The sequence below is a fragment of the Furipterus horrens genome, unplaced genomic scaffold (genome assembly GCF_987537825.1).
Source record: "Furipterus horrens unplaced genomic scaffold, mFurHor1.1.pri manual_scaffold_9, whole genome shotgun sequence".
Taxonomy (NCBI): domain Eukaryota; kingdom Metazoa; phylum Chordata; class Mammalia; order Chiroptera; family Furipteridae; genus Furipterus; species Furipterus horrens.
The window spans coordinates 100114463-100141055 of NW_028327179.1; the positions used below are offsets into that span (position 1 = coordinate 100114463).

A 26593-nucleotide genomic window follows, 5' to 3' on the forward strand; every position below is an offset into this window, starting at 1 on the left:
AGCCCAACAGGATAATTACTAATACTAATTAGACATAATTACTTGAATTTGATACACTTATTTCTCGGCAGAATGGCAGCAAAGCTGAGGCAAAGCAAGTAGCATATGTGGACAAGAGTGTAGGGTGCAGGGTCCTGACCAGCAGGGAGTGGGACTGGGGATAATGGCCCGATGCGGGGCTCCGCAGTGGCGGGGGTATTGGTACCGCTCCCCCCACACTTCTGGGTCCCAGGGAGGGGCAGAGGTGTGCACCTTCATGTGCGTGGAGAGAGGAGGGCCTGGGCCAGCTGCCTTCTAAGGCAAGGAGGCCTCCGGCTCCCCAATAAGCCTGGCCTGGAGCCTTGTACCTGGGACCCAAGACCCCCTCATTTCTGGCCAGCCTCCTGTTGGAATGTCTCAAGCTGAGCCCACAGCCCTGTGCTCAGGAAAGCCTACACGCACCCCTCCGCGGCCTCCCCGGCCCCCGCAGCCGCCCCTCCCTCGGCCAGCAGCCTGGCCTGGGCCGGCCCGCGCCCCGAGGGGCTGCGCCCCCGCCCCTGCCCCGCCCACAGGTGTGCAGGCCCCGGCCCAGGCGCGGAGGCAGGTGGCCGTGATTGGCCGGGCCCGGGCCGGGGGGCGGGGCCCAGTGCAGCCCTCGGGGCTGTTACGGGGGCGCTAATCCTTCTCCGGCCGCCACGCGCTTCCGTGCCCCAGGCGCTAGAGACCCTGCCTCTGCCGCGTCTCTGCCCGCCCGCCGCTGTCCCCAGGCGGCGCTGGCGTTGGCGCCCGCATCCCCATCAGCCCCCTGCGCAGCCAGCTCATCAGCCTCGCTGCGGGGGGGAGGGGAGGGCCAGGGAAGCGAGGCTGAGTAGGGAGGTCGAAGGCTGGGGGCTTTAAACATGTTCTGAAGGCGGCAACTCGCCTGCAGGGAGAGGGGGTCCCGGCAGACAGGATCCAGGGAGTTGTCTGGAAAGGTAGTGTCCCCATCCCTGCCGGCTGGGCCCCACCCTGTCTGAAACCAGCGCCCTCTCCCCCCAATCCCACCCTTCTCCTTCCTCCGCTCTTCATCCTCTCTCCCCTTTGTCCGTGTTCGTGCCTTGCTCGCATCTCCGCTCTCCCTTCTCCTCCTTCTCTCTCCCTGCCCCTTCAGCCAGCGCCTGCACAGGGCCCTGCCCCCTCCTTACTCTCTCCCAGGTCTTAAGCCTTGGGGCGTGGGTCCTGGGGGCAGTTCCGAAGGCTAAAAGGGACATGCGTACAGCTCTGCCCTGCCTCCCTAAGTGAGGGTGTACGAGGGAGGAGACCCCAGGGCTCCAGGAGCTGGGCTTCAGCAGCCCCGGCAAACCTGCCCCTCCCGCTGCCCCCCGCTGGGCAGCGCATTAACTCCTCTGCCCCTCCTTGCCTCCCCCCCCCCAGAGGCCTGTCGCAGCGTTCCCCAGGCCAGCTCCCCACCCCGCAGAAGTGCTGCCTGAGCTCTGACCCAGGGAGGCACTGGGCGCACTGCACAGGGGGTCTGTCCAGCTCCTGACCCAGGAAGTCCGAGCGCCCGGGGGAGTGCATGTGCAGGGCTTGAGAACAGGAGCGAGGGTCCTTCCCGGGTCACTGTCCCTCAGGCCTCTGCTGGCCTTGGTGGGGCCCCTCTGTTGAGTCTGGAAGGAGGAAGGCAGGGAGGGGGGAGCGTGTCTGCCTCTAATGAAGTTTGACATTTAGTGGTGAGCGCTGGGTGGGGTACGGGAGACGGGAGCTTGATTAGCGCGCTCTAATTGACAGTAATTAGGCAGCTCCCTGATTGTTTCTAATTCTGCTATTAATTGTGAGGAGCGGGGAGTGTGATTGAGGGTAAATTTGGTGCGGAGCGGAGCTTCAGCTCCCTGTGAGTTCCCCGGGCCGCCATCTACCCCTCCAGGCTGCAGCAGCCAGCGTTTCCTCCCCTCTCCACCCTGTTCTGCGCGGCTTTCCTACTCTCTCCTCTCCCGCCTTCTCCTGCGCCCAGGCTGGCAGGCTCTGGGACCCGGACCGGGACTGGCCCGGCAGATGCTCTCCCAGGGTCACTGTGCCCCCTCCCTCCTCTCTGCCCACACTTCTCCCACTCTCCCCTCCCCAGCCAGTGGCCCAGCTGAGGTGCTCAGTTCCAGCCCCAAGCTGGAGCCTCCCCCATCTCCCCACTCCAACCGGAAGAAGCACCGGAGGAAAAAGAGCACCGGGACCCCCCGACCAGACGGCCCCAGCAGTGCTGCCGAAGGTTAGGGGGACCCAGAGGGAAACCGGGCACATGAGGTGGGCAGTGGGACTTGGGAATAGTACCCTAAAAGCATTAGGTTAGGACTCTTAATAATTCTCAGTAAAAATAGTTCCGCAACTTCTTTTGGTCACCTAGGCCCAGTGCCTTAGAAAAGCTCCCTTTCTGCCTAGCTTAGCGCCTTTCTGTGAAAACGCGAGCTTGCTTTTATGCTCATAGAAGGTAAAAGAACACAGGCGGCCACTCCAACAGCTCTTCCCAGACTTGCGGAAAAGCAGGACCTACATTTGTGTGTCTCTTGTATCACCCATTGAGTTTAATGAGTGCTGGGCACATAATAGGTGCTTAATGCGGGTGTGCCGTGGGCAGAGTCTCCTCGGTCGCCTGGAGGCTAAGGGGTTCCTGCTGCTTGTTTTCCCATAGGCCCTCTCACACAGGCCTTCGCCCATCACAGCACTGCTTCTCTGGTTTTCCCTCGAGTATCTTCAGAACGTCCCTCTGCTCGGTGTTTGGAGTCTCTGACACTGACACCTAGTCTGTCATTGCTGTTCTGATTGTCGAGGTTAGGGGTGTGGCGAGGTGGGCAGAGACCACCTCCATGGGAAAGAGCCGCCTCTCCCAGCCACCCTGTGATACAGCGATGCTTAATGTTCGGGGCATGGGGTCCACCCGCCCCACGGGACTGAGCTGCAGATGATGCAATGCGATAGTTCAAAGGCCGTGCTGGAAGCGAGGTGAGGTGGAACTGTGAGCAGAGGGGGAGCAAAGGTGCCAGTTTCCTTTTCTAGGCAGGCAGTTGTGCTAAGGGTGCCCTGAGACTGGGAGTCCAGCAGGCGGACCTCCAGGGGATGTCGGTGTCGCTGGGGTGAGAGGCTGCCCTGGATGGAGCATGTGGCCCAGGCCTTTGCCCGGGGCCTCCAACAGGTACCTGAGCCGTCTCTCCAGCGCCCAGGACACAGTCACACTGCTTGTTAGGAACTGTTCCCCCCTGGGGCAGTGACCACTGGGAATGAGATTCACGTGGCTGTTTTCTGGGGGAGCAGAACTTGGAACAGCTTGACCACATTACTTGGGGTCACAGTCCAGCCCACAGTGGTGTCACTGCAGACGTCCTCAGGTCCCTGTCCGCTCACACATCCTAGCTGGTGGAGAAAACCTCCCCTCTCCCCATGCACTTGCCCTTCCTGCCTGTAGTGGGGGAGGGGCCGAGCTCCCAGGAGCCCCACGCTGACGCTGTCAGGAATATTGGGTTTAATGAGCTGCAAAATGAGGCGGCTGCAGCTGACATGTACGGATGGTGCCCACACCGCCTCCCCCATCCCCTCCCCACACTGCCTCCTCGCACCCCGTCACATCCTCCAGATACTCAGCTCTTCTTGCTCCAGGAAGCACCCTGATTTCCAGACCCGTTGCTGGCAGTGCCACCTGTCTGTTGTCACTCAGGCCCCACAGGTGGTTGGGAACAGAGGCTTGAGGCTCCGCCCTTGCCAGGTGCCCTGGAGAGCATGGTCCTTGAGGCTGGGGCAGAGGAAGGAGGGGTGCCAGGAAAGAAGGGGCTGAGTGGAGTCATGGCAGTGGCGTGTCTGGGTGTGCCTGCCAAGGCGCCTGCCGTGACGATGGTAAACGCCCTGTCCCCACCAGAGGCGGAGGAGTCCTTTGAATTTGTGGTGGTGTCCCTCACCGGGCAGACATGGCACTTCGAGGCCTCGACAGCAGAGGAGCGGGAGCTGTGGGTACAGAGCGTGCAGGCCCAGATCCTCGCCAGTCTGCAGGGCTGCCGCAGCGCCAAGGACAAGGTTGGCACGGAGGCCTGAGCAGGGTGGGACCCAAAGGTGCCTCACGGCTGACCAGCCACCCCCCGTCTCTCCTGCTGTTGCAGACTCGACTGGGGAACCAGAACACGGCTCTGGCCGTGCAGGCCGTCCGCACCGCTCGTGGCAACAGCTTCTGTATCGACTGTGACGCACCCAGTGAGTGGCAGGGCCGGGGCTGCCAGGACCAGGCTTGGGGGCGGCATAGAGAAAGCTCCCCGAACTCCAGAGAAAGCTGGACAGGGAGCTTCCAGGAGGCCCAGGAAGAGGGCAGGATGAGACTGCCGGTGGCCTCACTGGTGGCCCCTGGGCTTCACTGCGCTTCCTCTCTTTACCTAGATCCGGACTGGGCCAGCCTGAACCTAGGTGCCCTGATGTGCATCGAGTGCTCAGGGACCCACCGACACCTGGGGGCTCACTTGTCCCGGGTCCGTTCCCTTGACCTGGATGACTGGCCACCCGAGCTGCTGGCTGTCATGACAGCCATGGGCAATGCCCTGGCCAACAGCGTCTGGGAGGGGGCCCTGGATGGCTATGCAAAGCCAGGGCCTGATGCCTGCAGGTGAGCGGATGGCACCCAGAAGCTGGCCAGGAAGGGAGGGGACGTCAGTGTTCCCGGGTGGGGAAGAGGGGGTGGGGCCAGGCAGCTGTGGCAGCGCTAGAAGGGTTAACACTGGCCCTGGCTGTGCTAGCCCCCTTGGGGTTCCTGTCCGCCTCCCCGCCTGTCACTCAGGCTCCTCAGGACAACAGGCCCTTTCTGAGGCCTTATCAGCAGGTCAGGGGCCAGCAGGCGGCGCATGCGCAGGGCCCTATCTGCGCGGCGGTGCGCGGCCCCAGCTTGAGCTCCGAGATGGGGAGAATGGGTGGTAGATAGGGTCGTGGTGGCCCCCAGAACAGGCTCCCCCCCGCTTTGTTCTAGCCGGGCCAGATAAGCTGCCGCAGGAGCCCCGCCTGGACCCGGCTGCCCCCGGGGGCCTCCCTGCCGCACTCCTTCCACACCCTTTGCGTAGTCCGCTGCCCCTCACCCATCTCTGCCCTGACACCGTCCCCCACCATTCCTTCCTTCGTCTCCTCTTGGGGGGGGGGGTTCCTGACCAGCGGCCCCGCCCTCCCCCGCTTACGCCTCGATGCACCTGTGCTTTCAGGGAGGAGAAGGAGCGCTGGATACGGGCCAAGTACGAGCAGAAGCTCTTCCTGGCCCCGCTGCCCAGCTCGGACGTGCCGCTGGGGCAGCAGCTGCTCCGGGCCGTGGTGGAGGACGACCTGCGGCTGCTGGTGACACTCCTGGCGCACGGGTCCAAGGAGGAGGTGAACGAGACCTACGGGGACGGCGACGGGCGCACGGCGCTGCACCTCTCCAGCGCCATGGCCAACGTCGTCTTCACACAGCTGCTCATCTGGGTGAGTCCCGGGCCCCTCCGCCCTGCCCTGGCATCCTTGTTCCCACAGCCCTCTTCTCCCCAAGAACCCCTCCCTCCTTCCACCTCGTGCCAACTGTGAGAATCTGCCTTCTTCTGCAGTACGGGGTGGACGTGAGGAGCCGGGACGCCCGGGGCCTGACCCCGCTGGCCTACGCGCGCCGGGCTGGCAGCCAGGAGTGTGCAGACATCCTGATCCAGCATGGCTGCCCTGGGGAGGGCTGTGGCTTAGCGCCCACGCCCAGCAGAGAGCCTGCCAATGGCACCAGCGCCTCTGCTGAGCTGCACCGAAGTCCTAGCCTCCTCTAAGGCCCAGGAAGCGGGCAGAAGGACTCCATACCCTGGGAACGGCCCTCCCTACAGGCACAGAGACTGAGTAGTAGGGACACACAGAAAGGAAGGAGGAGAGGAGACAGGAAGAGGAAAAGAGCCCAATGGGGAGATGGATCTGAGGAGGCGTCTGGGACTTGAACTGCAACAGCGAGGGAGTGGAGGTATTCAGCCTCCTGCCCTATGGTGCCGCTGAGAAGGGACAGGACCCTTTGGAGGCGCCTGTGAGGAGAGGGGAGCAGGACCTCTCCCTCCTCCAGATTCCTACCCTCTAGTGCCAGCCCCCTGCGAACCTTCCTCCCAAGGTGGAGCCTGGAGAGGGCCCAGGCTGGGGGTGCTGGATGACAGACAAGGGGGTGATCTGTGAGTCCCATGTAAATTTGTACATTGGAATATTTATGTTTGTGTACATACTTGGTGTGCGTGTTCCATGAGCCAATAAACCAGACTGTGTGTGGCCTCGTCCCCCTGTCATAGCTCCGCCCTTCCCCACGCCCCCACTTCTGCCTCGGCCGCACCTCCTCGCTCTCACTCTGTGCTCCAGCACGGGGGCCGGCCCACTCGGGGGGTCTGGGGCCCAGCCATCCTTTCCAGCGCTCTCAGCCCTCTCTTGCCAGGAGCGTGGCTGAGTCTGTCAGCAGCACTGGCAGGGAACCCAACCAGGAGGCAGCGCGGAGCTTCCTGCTGCCTCCTCTGCTCACACCCCCACCCCAAACTTTCCAGCTAGTCTTGTCGCCACCAATATTCTATCCAGTGGCTCCCTGCCATGTCCTGTACTGGCCAGAGCTCAGCCACAGAGAGCCCCGGCCCCTTCCTAAGGAGCTCTGAGGGGCCTGCGGGGGAGCCACGAGGTGCTCGCGGGGCCGCGCCCCCCTCTGGACTCACGCCTAGGCTCTGCTTCTGCGGGAAGCGCAGGCGGGAGGCCATGGGTGGCGGGGCCCAGAGCCCCCACTTTCGCCTAGGAGAGCCCCTCCTCACCTGTTCCTGAAGGGTGAGGCCGTGCTAAGTCCGGGCCCCTGACTTTGTCCACTAATGTTGTTCCTTAACTTGCTCCTAGAAGTCCAGCCTCCATAGCTTCCCCCCTGGTACCTACCTCCTAGAACCATCAGTCTTTCCTGCCTCCTCCACTTGGCGGGGGCCTTCTCAGCCGATATCATTTTGTAACAGAAGAGGCTGTGGAATTGCAGGCTACGTAAAGGCTGTGCTGGGGAGACAGAGCGGCCACGTCCATGCCACAGGAACCCCCTGCAAGTGCGCCCTTTACCCCGGCCCATGTGGCTGGGGCACCACCCAGCGGCAGGGCTATGCTGAGCTGCTGTGCCCTCTGCGTAGACCAGATTACTGCGCTCCCAGGGGACAAGGGTGAGTCCCTGGTCTGTCCCAGGGACTGACAAGCTGCCAACATCCGCCTGGTCAGACAGGGCCTGCACACACCCCGGCTGCACCAGCGCCAAGTACTGCACATCCCCTTGTAACACAAAGGGGAGTGAGCCCTCCACTCTGAAGTCCGCCAGCTCTTGCAGACGGAAGGAAGCAGAGATGACGAAGCTTTCCTGCTCAGTGGGTGAAGAGAAAAGTGCCGTGTTAGGGGTGGGTCAGAGGTGCTCGGGGGCAGGCCCCAGGCTGGGGACGGACAGACGCGGAGGTAGTTTACGTGAGAGGACACGGTGCGTGCTGAGGAGTTTCTAAGGAGGCTAGTGACGGTTCTTTTGTTTCTTTGCATGTCCTTGTATTACAGACAGGCAGTAACCACTCCAGGGCATAAGATGGAGCTCAGCTCTGGCTGAGGATCAAGGACACGTAACTTTCTCAAGCCCTCCCAAGGGTGCAGACAGACAGAGGCGGGTAGATCCATATATACAAATGACACAAAATAAATAAGGAGCTGTGATCAGCTTGGCTAGGCATCCCCCTGGGTCCCTCCCACCGCTGTCAGCAGTGGTCCCAGGGACCCGCCAGGCCCTGGGCGCTGCAGAACCCACCCCCTCCCCGGGAGTCCTCAGTCCCAACAGCTCCCGGGCAATGAGAACCCAAGTCCCTTTCACCCTGAGGCCCCAGGCCCAAGAGTCTGGGAACAGGCTCAGGACCAGGTGCCACATCTCCGCGGCGGGGAGAGCACGCCTGGAGCGAAGTGAGTTGCCAGCGGAGCCCCTCCCCGGGCAGGAGCGCAGTGGGAGCCCCTCGGGCCCACAGAACGGAGCCCAGCGTCACAGCAGGCTCGGCTGCTCGGGGCCCCTCAGGGCCGGGCCCCCTGCTCCATCTGCTGGTGTTGGCTCCGCACAGCGAACCTGTTGACGTGCACAGGGATGGGCACGACGATCTTGGGGTTCCTGACGGGCTCCCCGGAGCGGCTGCTGACGTTGCCAGCTTTGATGCGCTTCCACTTGGCCCTGCGGTTCTGAAACCAGATCTTGACCTGCACCTCGCTGAGCTTGAGGGCGTGGGCGATCTGGGAGCGCTCCGTCAAGCTCAGGTACTTCTTGCAATGAAACTCCTTCTCCAGCTCCAAAAGCTGTTCGCTGGTAAATGCCGTGCGGCGCCTCCGGCTTTTGCCCCCGGGAGCTGTGACTCCCGCTGCCACTGGGGCTGCCTCCTCAGCTCCAGTCCCCAGGCTGCCCTTGAGCTTCGGCTTAGGTCCCAGGAGAGCCCCTGGGCCCCCCGCAGAGCCGTCCAGGAACCCGTCGTCCTCACTGTCACCGCCCGAGCCCTCGTCCTCCTGCTCGCTGCCTGCCGGGTCCCTCGCTGGTGCCTCCAGCTTCTCCTCATCTGAGCTGTACGCCTTCCCCTCTGTGGGGCCGAGGACCAACGGACGGGGAGGGAGAAGACGGGAAAAGGCAGGTCAGAGGCGGCACGTGGAGCCATGACCGGCAAGGCCAGAGTGACAGCAGGAGACAGAGAAGCGGAGCCGGTGGGAGGGGCAGGGGGAGCACGTCCAGGGCGAGGCGTGGGGAAGAGGTTCAGGGAAGACAAAGAAAGGGGAAGAGAGGTATTAACCAGCACGGATTTCACCACAGCAAAGTGAGGCAGGCGACAAGTGTCTGTCTGAGGACCGCCATTCCCAGCACCGTGTCCCTGCGCCACCCCCACAGCCGGCCGCACTCCGCCTACCCCACTGCCCCCCCAGCTCCTCCCAGACCCAGACCGTGCAGCCCCAGGCCCCAGAGAGAGGCAGAGCGCGGCTGGCTCGGGGTCCTTTCAGGCACTGTGGCAAGAGTGAGCAGTGCCGGAGAATTGACTTCTGCAGGATGAGGACGGGGTGTGGCGGGGCGTAGGGTGGGGCTGTCGGTCCTCGTTATTCTCCCAGGAACCCTAACCAGACCCAGTGGGAAGAGCTACGTGCTGACCTTTCTTCTGTCTCCTCTCCTTCCCTCTTCCTTCAACCTAGAATCTAGAATCTCATTTCCAGATGGGAACTTTGGCGTCATCGGATTCCCCATCCTCACCCCCACCCCTTCCCCCCAAATCTGCGTCCAAGAAATATTACCCAAGGACCTGGGAGTCAGAAGGGTTCCTTACTGCACCCCCTTCCCAATTCTCCTTAACCAGGTCACCCAGCTCACACCTGGGACCCCGCCCTGCCACATGCCACCTTATCAGTGACCAGATTTTTCTTCCAGTACTTAGCCCCTGAGGCCCCTTTCCGTCCTTCTCCTTATTTAAAGAGGATGTCATGGCTTTCCCACCTTCCCTCTTTCCCAGCTCAGGTCGCTGAGGCACAAGCAGCTGCCTTCTGCTCAAGTTCAGCATCCTGAGGACCTGAGCTTGATTGATGTCAGCTGGGAACAGGAAGGGACTGTGGGAGGAGACAGAAATGCAGCAAGGGAAAGACAGTGGAAAAAGGGATTTCTGACTCATTTGGGTTACTACTGATCCTCTATAATCACAGCCAGAGCAACATTTTAACCCATACAGTTCTAAAATTTAATTCAACCATTGGTTTTATTCTTATCCATTGACATTTTATTCTTCTTCTAACCGCAAATATGCATACAGATGTTTTCAGTTTTTAAAGTCTTACAAAATCCCTTGTTTTCTGCCCAGAGGACCAATAAATAGTAAAACAACAAAAAAATCAAAGAAAGCCAACCAATGAGAGAGAGAAAATGAACGCTCTGTACACTAACAGCTCCTCGCCAATGGAGTCGCTGTGTAAAGGCTGGGGGACGGCACAAACGTGGGAGCGCACATACCCCCCCCCCACAGGTCACAGGCACACGCGTGAGCACGCTCCGAGGTCGAGAAGACAGCCCAAAGAGAAACGGCCGCGGGGAACGGTGACGCGCGTTCAGGGAGAACAGGTGCGCACGTGGCCAGAACGCCTCCCGGGCTCCCCTGACTTCTCCCCGCCTGCCGTCCTGCCAGCACGGACCTCTCCCCATGGCCGCAGTCCACACCTGCCCCTTGCCCTCGGGAGCCACACTGACATCGCCCTGAGGGGCCAGAGCCGCAGGCCCTCTCGGTCAGCCTCCCCGCCCCGCAGGCGGGGCCTTCTCCCCCGCAGAGCCTCAGCCTTTGCCTAGCCTTCTCGGCACGCACGTGGCGCCCCCAGGTCAGGCTCCCCAGCCTCCCCGCGCAGCTCTGACCCGTTGCTTCCCCAGCAAAGGTCCTGTTCTCCCCTGACAGCCCGCCACGCTTCAGGGGCGCCGGCTCCTAGCCCCTCAGCACGCTCATGTCCCACCGTCCACGCGCTCGCCCTGGTCTCACGGCCAGCCACATCCATTTTACTTTCTGCAAGACTCACACCCTTGTTTTCCTCCTTCGGTTCACTATTTCGACTCCCCACTTCCTGAACACAAACGTTAACACGTCCCAAACTGGACTCCTTCTCGCAGCCCCTTTCAGGCCTAACCCTCCCCGCCTCACAACCCGCGTCCGCTCCACTAGCGAGTCCTGGCGGGGCTGCTGCCTTTAAAGCGCACCCCGCACAGAGCAGGCGCGCAATAAATCTTTGACTAACTAAAGGAAACTGCCCCTAAACTCGCTTTCCCTGCCCTTCCCCGCCAAAGCCTCCCCTACGACAGCCCCCCAGCCCCACCCGCCCCAGCGCCAGCGCCCAGAAGACACCCTCTTCGTGAACATCACCCTATCCACTCCTCAGACGCCTTCAGACCCCCCAGCAGCTGGACGGAAACCCACGGGGAGCGGGACCTAGAGTGTCCTATGCTAAAGGAAATGAAGGACAATCTCCAATATCATTACTAAATCCTCTAACCTCTAATTTTAAGATATGGTTCATAGTAAATATAAATAAGAAACAGCAAAACCTTGTAAAAAAAACTCTGCTCAATATTACTATATCTTAAACAGCTGTGAAAAAGACAGAAACTGGGTGTTAGATCTTGAAGGATGAAATTATTTAGTACAGCTCCGCGCACCCAAGGGGTGTCCAATAAATCTCAGATGATGATGATGGAGACGAGGCTCCCAGGTTGCTTGATCTGGCAGGGCCCCCCGAGACCATATCACCCACCCCCCACCCCCCGTCTTCAGACAGATTCCATAAAGTCAAGCCCCCCTAAGCGGACCACCCTCTGCTGCTCTTGAAGCCAGACAGGAAGCGCACATTCGCAGCCTTTCTTGGTTCCTGGATCCCAGTGGGACGCTGAGCAGAGGGGCCAGAGTCGCTCTCTGAGCCTTCATAGTCATGACACCGAGGGCGCTGACGAGCCTCTCCCAGGAGATGGGGGTGGGGCCCAGAAGACAGCCAGCGCGAGGGGAAGCCCAGCCGCAGGAGAGCCGGGGGCGGTGGAAGGAGGGACGCAGTGGGCGGAGGAGGAAAAGCAGGCAGGAGGGGGAGCGGGACAGGGCAGGAGGCCGACACCGTGGCAGGAGAATCAAACGCTGGGGCAGAGAGACTGGAAGGGCTAAAAGTTTAGAGAAGGAACTAAATAACAGCAGAAAGCTTCTTTTTTCTACCCCAGCTTTCTTACCCAAACATGGATGCATCTGGAGCTCAGCAGAACGTTCTGGCCCTACCATGTCCCCTTCACCCCATCAGCGGCGGAGCCCCTGCAGGAGAGCCGGAGCAGCAGCCCGGCGGCCCAGCCCTTCACAGGAGGCAACCTGACACAGCTCACCGGTTCTCAGGAGTTAGCCAAGAAAGGAATGCAAATGACTCTTTTAATCCCACTTATAATGAGTATTAATGGTAAGTAAAGGAAAACATAATGAAAATTGCATGTAGAAAAATGTGTTGACTAAAAATTGACAGAAGCAAGTCTTTTTGATAAAATTTCTATTTGCAAAATTTGATTGAGAATAATTGAACTTGTCAGATGCAACGTCCGTGAAAGGAGAGCACGCAGATGCTATAACTGGCCGATGTGAACAACAGCAACAAAAACCCAATCAACAAAACTTTATTGAAAATTGTACATGGGAAATAATGATTCTGACGAGCGTGATCCCAGCAAAGGGCAACTTGCTGCCAGAAATGACTTGGCGGTGCTGGGCGGGTAGGCCACACAGACAGGCCCCATCCTTGGTGTGTGAAAACGGCACCAGCAGGTAACAGAAGAGGGTACTGGGTTTTCAACTCGCTCCCTCGGGTAAGTCTGGGAAACGTCTGGCGTCTGCCCAGAGGACGCCTGGGGGGCAGACCTGTTAGTCGGACGCAGCCAGAGTTCGTGCGGACTCTCCTGGCGGATGCTCTTACCCTAAGAGCCAGAAACCACAAGGCTCGGACCACAGTTACTGGTAGAGGCCGTGCCAGGGCCCTAATCGCACCCCAAAGAGCAGCGCTCAGGCCGCAGGAGTGCGCTCGCATGGGGCCTTCCTTCCAAGGGGAGGGAAGTAGCTCCAGAGACAGAGGAGCCCCGCCTTGGTAATGCGCCCAGTCAGGCTGGAGAAGAAATCAAGGGTCAAAGAACCCATGGTAGGTATTTTCCAGTAGAAAGACTCAAGATCATCAATAATCAACAAACAAGGGCTGGCGAGGACATGCAGAAAAGGGAGCCCTCGTGCACTGTTGGGGGGAATGCAGCCTGGGGCAGCCACTGTGGAAAGCAGTGTGGAGACGCCTCAAAAAACTAAAAATGGATCTGCCTTTTGACCCAGTGATCCCACTTTTGGAAACATATCCAAAGGAACCCAAAATATGAATTCGAAAGAACATGAACACCCCTATCTCCACTGCAGCGTTATTTACAATCACCAAGACATGGAAGTAGCCCAAGTGCCCATCAGTAGATGAGCAGATAAAGCAACTACGGGACATTCACACAATGGAATACTACTCGGCCGTCAAGAAGAAAATTTCACCCTTTGTGACAGCGTGGATGGACCTGGAGAACGTTGTGCTGAGTGAAATAAGCCAGTCAGAGAAAGACAAATACCATGTGATTTCGCTTATACATGGAATCTAATGAACAAACTGAACAGCCAGGCAAAACAGAGACAGACTCATAGATGGAGAGCAGATGACAGCTAGGGGATGGGGGAAAGGGGGGGGAGGGATCGAGCAAAAAGGAGAAAGGACTCATGGACATGGATGACAGGGTGGTGACTGCTGGGGGAGGGAAGTATAAGGGGGTTAAATGGTAATGGAAAAATACAATGAAAAAAAAAGGATACACAGCACCAGGCTCCCGCCATCTAGAGGGGGAAGCCCACAGCTGTGGTCACAGAGGATAGTGGGCCTGAGTCGTGGCACTGAAAACCACCCCAGGAGTGGAGAACCGTTTTAGATCCCAGCCACAGGGACTCACAAGGCCCCTGTGCTGTCCCTCATCCACTCTGCTGTTCTAGCTTAGTCACACCTCAGTACTCATCGGCTCCAGAACTCATCACACCTTGTACTTGTCGCATTTTGACGGTAAAAAAATGTTTCAGCACTCGGTGCCTGCCCAGGGCTCGTCACACTTGCTAGAACTTGTATGAGCCACCATGCGGTCCTGCAAGAGGAAATGCTTCATCACTCCTCACCTGCTCGGTACTCGCTGGTTTCAGCACTTGTCAAGAGTTCCAGAATGAATTGACAGTGAGTACTGAGGTATCACTAGATGTAAAATCAATAGTCTCTATTATCCATTGAAGAGAAGTCTCATTTTCCTTCACACTGTATATTCTTCTCCCTACCTGATCCCTCCAGAGTTTGGCATTCTGAAGAAGTAATGACATAAGGTTCTTTGCATAGAACTAATAAGACCAGTTGTTAATAGAGGTTTTGTTGACGAAGACTTTGATGGAATGTCAAGCCTAAAGGAGACATGCTTGGGCTTTGGTTGTTACCAAAAAGCCCTAAGGAACTGGGGTTGACTTTCAAAGGTAATAAAAGCCCACAAGATAAAAGGCCTGGTACCTTGGTTGCTTCTGTGGTCCATGGCAATCTCTCCAGGGAAGGAATGAAGGTTATTTTCCTGAAAGATGGCTAGAAGGGACCTTAAGGTACAATGGAAAACCAGAAGGACTTGGAAAAGACAGGTGTGTACAGGCAAGGCTGAATGCCAGGTATGTGGTTCTACTTCTGTGCCCTGAAGGGCAGACTGAAGGTCACCCTAAAGGTTCCTTGTGTAAGTTCCAGCAAAGCAGAACTAAAGATCATAAGTGATCATTTGCTGTTCTTGCTGCATTTATGCAAACGAACAGGGTAAATTAAAACTGGACTTAATGCAGTCTCTTTAATGACAAGGAGGGTAACCTTAAGGAGAAAAATCGTGATTCAAAGAAAATCACAATGCTCAGTGGCAGACTATAAAGTAGTGCAGCTAACCATTCTTAAAGTTTCTTTTCATTTAAAGTTTGTTTTCATTTGAAAGTTAAACTAGGTCTGTGACATCATCAAAGATGTTTAATTTACAGGCAAGAAGAATGTCAAATGCCTTGCAACTGGATGTCTTTCCGATAAGACAGTCTTACAGATTTAGAGACTGGTTTGTGGGTTATGTTGCGTAAGTTAACACGTGTGTTCTGTTTTCATAGGGCATAAGCCTATGATCTCATTACCTGAGTAAATGTCTGCATGTATAGGCCTCACTTAATCCTGTCTGCATCGCTGCCTCCTGAGACTCAATGGTTTGGCTGAACTAAATGGCTGGGTTGGTGAAGAATGGGGTGGTCTGTGGGCTTCACTTTAAAATTGGTTTCTCTTTTCTATCCTAAAGGCTTGGACAGAAAGGGCCCAGAGGTCTGAGAGGGGGGAAACCAAAATATTTCCCTCAGCCCAAACTAAGTATAATGGGCAAAAGGGTTTTGGACAGGTGAGACGTGCCTGGCACACCCTCCTCCAAAGAAGCCTTTTTTTTTTCCCTAATGTGGGACATTGAAAAATTAATACCTGCCTTTTGTCATCTAGTGGTTATGGACTGAATGACGCCTTTTAACCCTGTTGCCAAATCTGTTGCCCCCAGAATACACCAAGGATGCCAGCCTGTTAAACCAAGCATGCCATTGTCTGGGGACAGTCAGCTGACCTAGAGTCTGCATAATCCTTCCCCATGTGGGAAGACCACCCTCCCCTCCACACCCCCACTCTTATTAGGGATTTCTGGACCCAAGGGTAGGTAGGACGACAACCATGCCCAGCTTGAAGCAGCCAGAGGAGCTCGAGACTTTCGCCCATTGTCCTTTATAAGATTATAAAGGGTCTTAAATCTGAGAGGGGGATATTGTTATTTTTTATTGTTATAAAAATTGATTTTTTTTTTAAGAATAATATAGGAAAGGGTGAAGCCAGAGAACTTGTATGCACGACCCATGGGCATGGACTTGGGGGGAGGGGGATTGCTGGGGGAGGGGGTGTGCTGGGCAGAGAGGAGCAAAAGGGAAAAAATTGGAACTATTGTAACAATATAATCAATAAAATGTACTTAAAAGAAAAAGTGAGAGAAGCCTCTCCCCAGTTCACGCAGCTCAGACTTCTCTTCCCTCTGCTTCCGAGATGACCACCCTTACTCCCCATCCACTCTCAGGACACCCATTGTCCCGAGCCTACGGATCGGGTCGCCTACTCAGCTTCCTGAATACAGAACCCATGAGGTGTGGGTGTCAAAAGGTGGGACGAAAACCCAGGTCACCCTTCAAAAAAGGGGTAATCTTTCCACCACTCTCATGTGCAAACCCTCGTTTCGTCATGGTGCCCAGCGCGGAACTACAGAGGCTCTCCTCAAAGGCAGTACTCTGTCCCACGCGCACAGCCACGGGCCCGCTTTCCGCTGGGCTCTCACGCACCGCGCCCAGTGTGTGCCCCCACTGTGCCATGGCTCCTCCCTGTGGTGCAGGCACCGTAAGAAAGGTCCCCCCCCACCCCCCCGTTCTTCCCTTGGGTTTTCAGCATCTTGACTGCAGACTGACAGGAGGCCTTTCCCTGCGGCTCGGCCGTCTGGAGTCCCCCCCACACACACACTCAGAGCCCCTCCCACGGCACACTAATGCTGGTCACAGCCAAGAGCACCTCAGCTTTCCAAAGCACTTCCCATGCATTATTTTATCTTCAAGCAACGCGCTGCAGTGGAGCACAACCTATTCCTAGTAGGAATGGGAGGTTGGTAACCTTGTTTCCAGGTGAAAGCGCTGAGTTTCAGAAAGGGTCAATGGCTTCCCTAAGCCACACAGCGAGGGACAGAGCCACGTCCGAACCCTGGTCTCCTAAGGCTCTGGTCAGCGCTCTCTCACCCTCTGCAGAAAAGATCCCCTCCTGCCCACCTGAAGCGCATGTCCCCTCCCCACGGGCCTCCCCAGACGATAACCTCCCTGCTGAGCCCAGTTTGAGTGTTTAGACCTCAGTCCTTCGCTTACCACGGAAGAGCTCCAGCCTAACTATTAATATCTTCCCTTGACACTCTTGGAGAAGAGTCTTAAAACCACCACTGGACAGGCCCCCCTCACCAAACCCCACCTTTGCCCTTCACCGGGCTGCTTCTCTCGTCTCCCAGAACCAAATTCCCAGAGGATCTTTCTCATATTTATTTCTGGCATTATTGGTTTGATGATGTAATCTTACAGTCAACATTCCTTTTACTTAGAAATGTATTTTCTCACTTACACAATAATATTGCCGAACTCTGGAAACAGCCTGGCTTGCTGCCCACTTCCTCCAAGCCCCCCGCCCGCAGCTGCCCCTTGAGCCCCCCAGCCCCGCTCGTACATGGCAGGAGCCAGCCCCACGGAGGAACAGGCACCCCCACTACCTCCGTCTCCCTACCGTCCTCATTACAGAGCTCTGCCCGCTCTCACTCCCGGTATCTCTCCATCGCTCAGCGGGCTCCTTATCTAGGGGAAGGCTGTCCTCCCTAATACTGAAAGGGAGTTAAAGGCAGGTTCTTTTCTTTCTCTCTGGTGGAGATAGATATCTGTTTGGGGTTGTTTTGTGAGCCAAGCATCCCTTCCCCCTTTTGTTCACGCACAGCACCCCTTTCCTTTGGGCACTGCTTCTCCTCTATCACCCAGGACAGTGGGACTGTCAATCACATTTCTCCACCGTAGTGACCATGTAGGCATGGGACCGAGATCTGACCAATCCTAACGTCCTGTCTCCCCGGGGACCTGACTCAGGCTGGTTAATCAGCCAGCCTAGGATTTTCTATGAACTAGAATCCACTGGGCTCCCAACCTGGGAGAATAAAAGCTCAGGCCGGCTTAGGCTCGCGCCAGCTTCCTCCTGCTGCCTCTCTAAGGGGGAGGCTGCAGTGAGGACAGAGAGGAGGCCGCTGGGAGCCAGAAGAAAAGACCTAACGGTGCAGTTTGCGGTCCTGCGATCCGCAGGCACGTGAGTCAGTAACTGTCCACTTTCGCTTGGATTAGAGCTGAGCTCCCATCACTAGCAACTCAGAGTTCGGACTCCAGACAACGCTGTAACTGGAAGTGACAATAATCGCAGGGCTCCAGGGAGAGCTGTCATCTCGCCTTGCTCCTGTGACTCTCCCATCCAAAATCACCTTTCCATGTTACCTGAAATTATTCGTAAAAATATCACCTAAAATTCGGCCAGTTTGAAACTTTAAAAAAGTCTCCTTTATCAATCTGAGTATGACTTGTTTTAATTCAACGGCTTTACTCCTAACATCAAGTTGAGATCAGACATACGAGACAACAGGAATTTTGATGAAGAGAAAAGGAGGTTTGTTGTTTTTAATGGGGAGAAAGGAAGAAGAGAACCCAGGGGGACACAGCCAAAGAGTTTCGGGATCTAGAGATGCCAAGAGTGAGACGGGGAAAACAAATGAAGGAGGAAAAAGACCCAGACAGTCCACTTCTGGGAACATATCTGAAGAATCCCAAAACACTAATTCAAAAAATCATATAGGCACCCCTGTGTTCTCTGCAGCGTTATTTACAATCGCCAGGATTTGGAAGCAGCCAAGTGCCCATCAGGAGGTGAGCAGATAAAACAGCTGTGGGGCATTCACACAATGGAGTACCCCTCCGCGGTAAAAAGAGAAAGAAGTCTTACTTTTGGCAACAGTGAAGTAAGCCAGTCAGAGAAACACAAGCATAGTTCACTGATGTGTGGAACCAACGAACAAACTGAACAAGCAAAACAGAAACAGACTGATAGACGTGGAGAACAGACTGACAGCTGTCGGGGGGAGGGGCAGGGCCTGAGTGAAAAAGTGAAAGGGTTTAGCAAATACCAACAAGCAAACCACTCGTGGACACAGACGACAGTATGGTGACTACCAGAGGGAAAGGGGACTGGGGGGGAGGGGCGGGTAGAACGTGAGGGGAGACAAACAGTGAGGGACAGAGGCTTGAGTTGGGGTTGTGAGCACACAGTACATTATACATATAGATGATGGGTCAGAGAACTGTACCCCTGAAACCTACGTAATTTTATTAACCAATGTCACCCCAATAAACACAATAAAAATTTTTTTTAAAGGGAGAGAAAGCCAGAAACAAAATCTACTACTAGATTCATACAATGCCCTCTCTTGGCAGTCCCCATATGCACGGTGCACAGAATGCAGTTCTGTTTCTGTCGTCACTCCCAGAAATATTTGTCCTTATCGGTAGAGTGTGTCCCCTGCCCTACGCAATTCCTAGGGAAGCTGTCCTTCCCAGCTGAGTTCCCAGGAAAGCTCCCCACCCATTTCCAGAACAAGGAGAATACTGATCATTTCTTGTACACCTATTACGTTAGGACGCTGGACAAATACCTCCTCATCTAACCCCTAGTTCTGTGAAGTAAGTATCATTGCCTACTTTTACTAGCAAGGCAAGGCAGACCGCAGACATCGGTATTTCACTTTGGGTCACAAAGAAAGGGCGGCACGGAGATCTGTAGCCAAAGCCCGTGCTCCCCCCTCTGCGCTCACCGCGCCTCTCCAACACTGAAAGAAAACAGACTGGATTCTAACGTCACCCTGTCACAGATACTGTGCCAGCTGGGTACATAATACAGAAGGCCGGGAACGGATCGCACAACACCTCTCTTCTCACTCCCTGGTGGGCACTGCTTTCTTGCCCACCAGGTAGAGTCAGTCACAAATGGTCCCCAATCTTTCTGGCCTGGATGAGATCAACTCCCACTTGTATTATGTGTTTCTCTCATTTAGTCTGCGGGCTGTACGCAGCCACAACTCAGGTCACACACCCCCTATTCCAGGTGACAAAGCCTTTTCTGTCCTGAAGCCCAGCCTGATTTCACCTCCAGACATGCGTTTCACAGCCTGCTCTTCCTAATCAGCCACCACCGCAACGCAGCGCCCAGCAGCACGGAGCCCCCCCACCCCTTACAGAAGGAAGCAGCTCCTTAATAAAGGCACGCTCAGAGAGAAGGACAGAACTGTCGAGCTGGAAGCACCCTGCGGACCACCTACCTCAAACCCTCACTTCGCAGAGGAGCAGCTGAGATGCAGGTGTGGTTTGGCCAGGGCCAATCGGTGCACGCTCTCAGCCCTGACCCCTGATTCAGGACCAGTTCTCACCCAGCCCAGCACACAGGGTGATCTCCTCCTCCTCGCTCCCCAGGACATGTGTCTGCGTCCCTTCTCTTCCCGCTGCTCCCAACACACCTCCGTCTTCTCCGTTATAACACTGCTTCCCAGGACGCACAGTTCAGAGTCCATCTCCCATTATCCCCAGCTCAAAAGTATTGTCCCATTTCTCCCCCCCTCATTTTCCACACAGTGCTTTTCCCTCATAACCCCGATCTCTGCCCTGCAGTCCCCCCACTTCTAACAGAGATTTTTCTTTTCCCTGCGTGGAGGGTGTTCCTTCCTCTCCCATGGGGGAAAGGGGACAACGTGCAGTCCAGTGCTCCTCTTCCTCCTCCAGCTTACTTCAGCCCGGGCAGGTGACTCTTCCATGACACCAGATCCCGGCGTCTCTTCTCCCTGTCACTCTTTCTCCCGCATTGCCCTAAGCTGGCCGCCTTCTCCCAGGGCAACCATGTTTCCAATGGAGCGCCCCGGCCTCATCTCTGTCCCCCCTAAGCCGGACCTCTCTGTCCCCGTGGTGACCACTGCCGTCGCGGCACCACCACCTGCCCACCCTGCTCTGCCCTTTCAGCTGGGCTGGGTCCTGGCCGTCTCCCCTCCAGGCTCAGCGGGCATCGCCCCATTCCCTCTGGAGAAGCGTTCTCCCACCACACTCTCCTCCTCGTCACCCCTACATAAATGTCTCTCTCGTACACGCCTCCATTACTTCTCGCCTTGCTACTTCCTGACGCCCGCCCAGTGTCACTGCAAAGGTCCTGCTCTCCCCATCACTCCCAAGGCAGCCTACTTCCCTATGGCTCCCGTTGTAACATCACTCTCAACGCAAAGCACTGTTCATATTATGCTTTTCCTTCTTTTCAATTAAATATTTCCCCTCATTATTCCAATCACTGCCTCTCTCCCACTATTCCCAGTATAGACTATTCTTGCCCACGACTCTAAGAGTTACCCCCCTAATCCCTTTCACATACGCCACTGCAGAGACCTCTCCTCTCCTCCACGCCTCCCAAGGGCTGCCTTCCCCACGGCACAAAGCATCTCAGTACCCCATTCCAACCCTCCTAATAAAAACGTCCTTGGGCCACTTCTGAGCGTGCTCTCTCTCACCCAAGGGTTCTTAACCCTTTTTGTGCCATGAATTCCTTGGCAGCCTGATAAAGCCTATAAACCACTTCTCAGAATAATGCTTTTAGGTGTTTGACTTAAAACACATAGAATTACATTAGAAGTCCATTATATAAAAAATAGTTATCAAGTATTTAAAGTGAATTTATGAAATGTTTATTATTTCATAAAACAAAAAGATGTCTCCAAAACCTGTAAATTTCTATGAAAATATCTGATTTCTATAGGGGACAAGAATCTCAGGTACTGTTGAAACTACTATGGCTTCTGGACTACATTTATAATGAAAGGAAGTACCACATTTAGTTAAAAGTTAATAAGAATAAAGATGTCATGTTTTCCCCAACCACAATCAACAGATCTCCTCACCAGAAGTCCGTGGAGTCCATATTATGAACCCTGCTTTAAAAATGGAGGCTTTAAAAATAAGCTTTTATTCTACAGAATTGAAAGGGATATTAAATATCATCCGTACCAAACTTTTATGTTACTGATGAGGAACCTGAAATCTAGAAAAGTATAAGACTTTGAATCTCTTAGTATGTCTTTTTTTTAAATAAATGTGTTGTTTTTTTTTTTTTTAATTTATTTTTAGAGAGAGGGGAAGGGAAGAAGAAAGAGAGGAAGAGAGACATTGACTGGTTCTCTCTTGCACGCACCCCCAGCTGGGGACCTGGCCCACAACCCGGGCTTGTGCCCAGACTGGGAACTGAACCAGCGACCTCTTGGGTCACAGGCCGGCGCTCAGTCCACCGAGCCGCACCAGCCAGGGCTGAATCTCTCGGCATGTCTTGAATATAGTAAGCCCACAATAGACACACGATAAATGTTCCCTGGATTGAACTAAGAAATTTGCCAGAGTTGCACAGCTAATGAATGACTGGACTCTAAAATTGAGGCCTGAACCTGTGTGTCGCAACTCAAATAAGTATTGCTTCAAACCATATCAAGTTGAAACAATATTTGCCTTTCTATAAATGTCAACGGAGCAATCACTCTCACTGTATGTTGCTCCTCAAATATTTTAGGGAAATATACCCTGGGTCCTCCTCACTCCCAAGACAAACCTCCCTCCTGTTTCTAACGGAAGTCTCTGACTGCATATCACATTATCATTTCCTGTTTCTCTTTCATGAGTAAATAGATCGTGGCAGTCATAACGGATGCCGATTCAGAAATTAACGGATGGCTGTGTGAAATGGTTTCTAGCGACACTCAGGTGCTTAGTTACAGCAATCAGCATTCAAATGTCAGGCTCCTAGGAAGTTTCCTGGTCTGGCACCATGTCCATTATTGCTGCCAATCTCTGTTCAAAAATTAGTAAACCTTTTTCCGTTTGGTTTTCTAAAATACTGTTCACTGCGTTGCCTTCTCTCAGGTGTCCCCATCACCTCCTCCTGTCTGCGTCTCCTCAGCTGCAAAGTTTTCTCCTCCTCACCACACTCAGCTGGCACCATCTCTCCCATCAATCTCCCACTCTACTTTTATCATTCACCCGACAATTACATATGATTACCTAATACCCCTCACACAACTCTGTTCTCACAGCTCGCTCGCTCTGTTACGTGGAATGTGGTCACTGCGGGCCCCGTGAAGCTCCTGACCACCACGAACCTGGCTGGTCTGAACTGAGATGCGCTCTGAGTGTAAAGGCCACACTGATTGAAGACTTCATATGAAAAGAGATTACAAAACATTTCATTAAACATTTTTATATCGATTAATGCTGAAACAATATTGTGGATATATTGGGTTAAATAAAATATATTATTAAAATTAAATCCACCTGTTTCTTTTTACTTTCTAATGTGGTTAATACATTTCAGTTACATAAATGGCTTCCTAGCTGGGACTACTCTGGACTTTTCTGTTGATTCATACTTTTAAATCTTCCCTACTACTTAAAGATTCTCTCCTCTTACATCACACCTTCCCTGATTATACTCACGGTTCCCTGCACTCCAACCTAGAATTACTTTGAACCTACCATTTTTAATACCTTTCTTACCCCATTATTTCTGTACACAGTACTTCTTTGTGCCTACTAGTATAGCTTGTACCCACGCAATTAAATCCTAATAAAGTCTCTTCTTTATCAATTCTGACATGGTGGTATCTGTCTCAACTCTCAACAAAATTAGAATAGTCCTTATAATCCCCAAGAAAAAGAACTTCACCCATCATTCTGTAAATTGGCCTAGCTTCACTATAATTTCATTTAAAGGGGCTAATAATTGTAAAACATGAAAGTAATGTGAATTAACAATGTCAGACCAATATCTCCCATTCACACTAGGACAGCAACTCCTTTGTTATTTTAAAGACAGCATTCTTTCTCCAAACTTCTAATATTGAGGTTTCCATCCCATTATTTAAGCAGAGAACTCTTACTTCATGCTAAACCCTCAAATACAATTCTCAGAACGGTGCACTCCCCACCCCTTTCAGCACGGACCGTGTGTCACCATCACTCCCCACACTGATGTTACGCCCAGTATTTCTGGGATTGCCTTTTCTTTTCTCAACTACTGTAGGAAGAAAACCAAGACGGGGAAGGTGGGCATGGGGGCATGGTGAAGACACTTGGGAGAGTTCGCACCGAGAGTGGTAAGAAGCAGCGGTCACAGATGAGAGCTCTCACTCATTACCTTGGCGTTTTCTTCTGAAGCCTCTCCTACTGCTCTGCCCCAGAAGCCCCACTGCACACCCTGTATTTGTACCTCTTCCCAATATGAGTGATTACCTTCACTCCAGCGCTTCTCAAAATTCCTCCTCTGTAAGGTCTCCTTCCCATCCTTAGCAGAGAAACTCCTTGTCACCCTGACTGGTGTGGGTCAGAGGGTTGGGCGTTGTCCCATAAACTGAAAGGTCACCAGTTTGATTCTCATCAGGGCGCATGCCTGGGTTGCGGGCCAGGTCCCTGGCTGGGGGCGAGTGAGAGGCAACCAATTGATGTTTCTCTTGCACATCGTTGTCTCTCTCCCTCTTTCTCCCTCCCTTCCCCTCTCTCTAAAAATAAGTAAAATCTTAAAAAAAAAAAAAAAAGAAAGAAATTCCTTGCCTTTACTCCAAGAATAAGTCCCTTTTCCTGCTTCCAACATTTTCCTCAGATGAAGATCTTCCTTTCGTCATCCTCTTTCTATATAAATTCCAGTTTTCCATCACTACCCGTATTGGGAAACCTTTAAAAAAATTACTCCTAGTGTTGGAACTTTCCCATTTCCTACTTGGATGCTGATTTAGTTCCCATCCAGTCCTCTCAAGACAGAACTCATTCACACACACACACACACACACACACACACACACACACACACGCTTCGGGTCCAGATGCCGGTCCCTTCTCAGGGAGCCTTGCTAAGAATCCTGTCCATCTCTCTTCCAGCCGACAGCCTTCTCCTTCCTCAGAGTCTCGCTCTGGGTAATCTGGGTGCACAGCTCATCTGCGGATCCTGTCCTTTGCTCTTTCCTCAACAGCCCTCTTCTGTTCTTTTCCTCTGCCGACTCCTTTCTCTCTCCCAAAGCGTGGTTTCACAGCCAATATTCTATCTGCTTCAGAAAAGAGCCCCCATTTTACAAAGGGGTCAAAATCAGAACTGAGGGAAACCTGGAAGCGTGGGGCAAGCTGCTTGCTTTCCCACGGTTTGGGCACACTCCCCTGCAGTTCCCCCTCCACGGGGGTGTCTCCCTCTCTCCTCCCCGCAGCTCATCGCTTCCCCAGGTGTGTCTGGTTCCTTCCCCACTCCTACTGCCCCCAACGCCATCCCGCTGACGGCCTGCCTTACTCTCTTTTCTGCCTTAGGACCATCCTATTCCAAAAAACCCCTCTGATCCTTCTTCCCCCCACTCTGCCGTCTGCACCCTTTCCCCCCCACTCTGGGCCCTTTTATCTCCTGGACATTCCCTCCCGCCTCCCAGGGGCTGCTCTGTATCTCCTTTTGCTCCTCCTTAGAGGATGCTGCTCAGACTTCAGTTGCCGGATGCTCCTGGCCCAACCCGGAACAAAACACAACAGCTGAATGCCCAAAGCCAAAGTGCCTGGGACTAGGCGAGGAAGGAGAGAGAGACAGCTCTTGGGGTCTGGGAGAGCGATTAGCACTTTGGTCAATTTCAAGGAAAGGCCCAGAAATTTCCTTCTCCTGGCAAAGGACAAAAAAACTACTGAATTTCCTCCTGGTCCCCACTAGAGTCAGCCCCCATGCCTCCTGGGGTCACTTCCACCTGTTAAGCCGGATGTGATTAAAGGTTAAGCAAAGGCAGATCCATCCTGATGCTAAGTAAGTTTAACATTCAGGAACCTCACACTTGCATGTGGCTTATTTTTCTTAGATAGGGCCCACCAAACTGTGTAAGCTTTGGGTGTCAGTATACCTGGATCTGTCCCAGAAAGGGGAAAAGCTTTTCTGGCTCCTAGGGGTTAAGGCACAATAAATAGGGAAGCCAGGAGTGCTCTAAGTAGACCAATTCTAAACAGGGTGCAGTATAATGCACATTGCCTTCTTTGAGAAGGCACCCTCCCCATGGAGGATGGAGGATGGAGGATGGAGGACCCAGGACCCAGCATTCCTGCGTTAGCTCTTAGCTGAATCTCCAGGCCTGTGGGCCACACCCAACCCAGCCCGTCTCTCTTGGCCTCACAGTCAGCCCTGGTCCAAAAGATGCCACAGACCCCCTGATAGCTAAGGTTTCCTTAACCCACGACTTGATTCTTTGTGGCTTAGCTCCAAACCTGCCAATTCAGAAGTGACCTCTACTACTAAGGGGAAGACAGGTCACCACTGCTTTAAGACCCTTCCTTTGCCCCCGATTCACAGAGCCCATCTCCTCAGAAGCCAGAGCTGCCCTCCCCTTACTGAACCGGCCACTGCCCCAATGTACCCTCACCCTGGGGTCTCCCTGCTGTCCCCAGGAATCCCACACTCACAGCTTCTCTACTCCCTGCAGCTGAGAAAAATGAAGGAAGGGATCCTGAAAAGGAGACATGGAAGAGCCGTGGCTTGAGGACCAGAATGCTGGGGGGAAAGGCACTTATTTGGAGGTCTTCGGAGAGGCTTCAAGCACTCTAGAGACACAGCAGGGCGGCGGTTCTGGGACCTAGAGGTGCCGCGTGTGGACGGGGACTGGGGGCGGTTCCGCAGAGCTTGCCACCTGCGGGGCTGGGACTCCCGGGCTGCAGGCAGGTGCCGAGACTCGGAGCAGGCTGCTGCCTGGGATTTCCAGGGAACTAGCCTCCCGCCCGGCTCCCCGGTCGGCCCCAGGACTTACCGGGGAGACTTGGGAAAGTCTCTGAAAAGTGCGGCGGTGGGGGCTCTGCGACTTTCTCCCGCGCGGGCAGCAGCTCTTCGGCTTCCAGCCCGCCCTCTGGGCGTCGGCCGCCCGGCTCGGGGTTGTTCTGGGCAGCCGTGGCAGCGGCGGCGGCAGAGAGCTCCGGGGGCCCGTAGAAGGCGTCGGGCGGCTCCGCGAAGCTGGGCAGCGCGGTGGTCAGCGCCACCATCGAGGGCACGGCCTGGCCCAGCCCCGCGCAGAAGGTGTTTGTCAGGCGGCCAGCGAAGGAGGCCAGCGGGGCGAGCGGCGGGAGGCCGGCGGGCAGCGGCGCGGGGGCCAGCGCGGGCGGCAGCACCAGGGGCCGGTAGGGCATGAACATGGGGTAGCCGGTGTAGAGCAAGTGGCCCGAGCGCGGCGGCGGCGGCCCGATCAGGGAGTCGATGGAGAAGGCGGTGCCCGGGCCCCCGCCGCCGCCCCCGCCGCCGGCCCCGGGGGCGCCCCCGCCGCCAGCTCTCTGCATCGCGCCGGGAGCTGCGGCCGCCCCGGGGCACT

The 26593-nt window shown here is 54.9% G+C and overlaps 2 protein-coding genes across 7 annotated transcripts in view; one reads left to right on the top strand and one right to left on the bottom strand.

The window, feature by feature from the left end:
* Window positions 1–6232, top strand: part of AGAP3 (ArfGAP with GTPase domain, ankyrin repeat and PH domain 3) — a 47789-nt gene extending 41557 nt beyond the window's left edge. For 3 of the 5 annotated variants that reach the window (XM_090287689.1, XM_090287686.1, XM_090287688.1), the window contains 6 exons: window positions 2081–2218; window positions 3857–4011; window positions 4095–4185; window positions 4366–4588; window positions 5172–5427; window positions 5547–6232. In XM_090287689.1, the coding sequence (XP_090143815.1) occupies window positions 2081–2218; window positions 3857–4011; window positions 4095–4185; window positions 4366–4588; window positions 5172–5427; window positions 5547–5753 (1070 nt within the window). In that variant the 3' untranslated portion in view covers window positions 5754–6232. The remainder of the gene's footprint in view (window positions 1–2080; window positions 2219–3856; window positions 4012–4094; window positions 4186–4365; window positions 4589–5171; window positions 5428–5546) is intronic. The other 2 variants (XM_090287690.1, XM_090287687.1) reach the window with 1 other exon arrangement.
* A 1171-nt stretch (window positions 6233–7403) lies between these two features.
* On the bottom strand, window positions 7404–26561 carry GBX1 (gastrulation brain homeobox 1). Of its 2 annotated transcripts, XM_090287703.1 has the most exons (3): window positions 26042–26561; window positions 13698–13700; window positions 7404–8561 (listed from the first exon to the last, which is right to left on the bottom strand). In XM_090287703.1, the coding sequence occupies exons 1-3, from the start codon at window positions 26559–26561 to the stop codon at window positions 8011–8013; spliced, it is 1074 nt and encodes a 357-aa protein (XP_090143829.1). In that variant the 3' UTR covers window positions 7404–8010. The 2 variants fall into 2 exon arrangements, with proteins under 2 accessions (XP_090143829.1, XP_090143828.1); XM_090287702.1 differs by lacking the exon at window positions 13698–13700.
* Window positions 26562–26593: the final 32 nt, after the last annotated feature.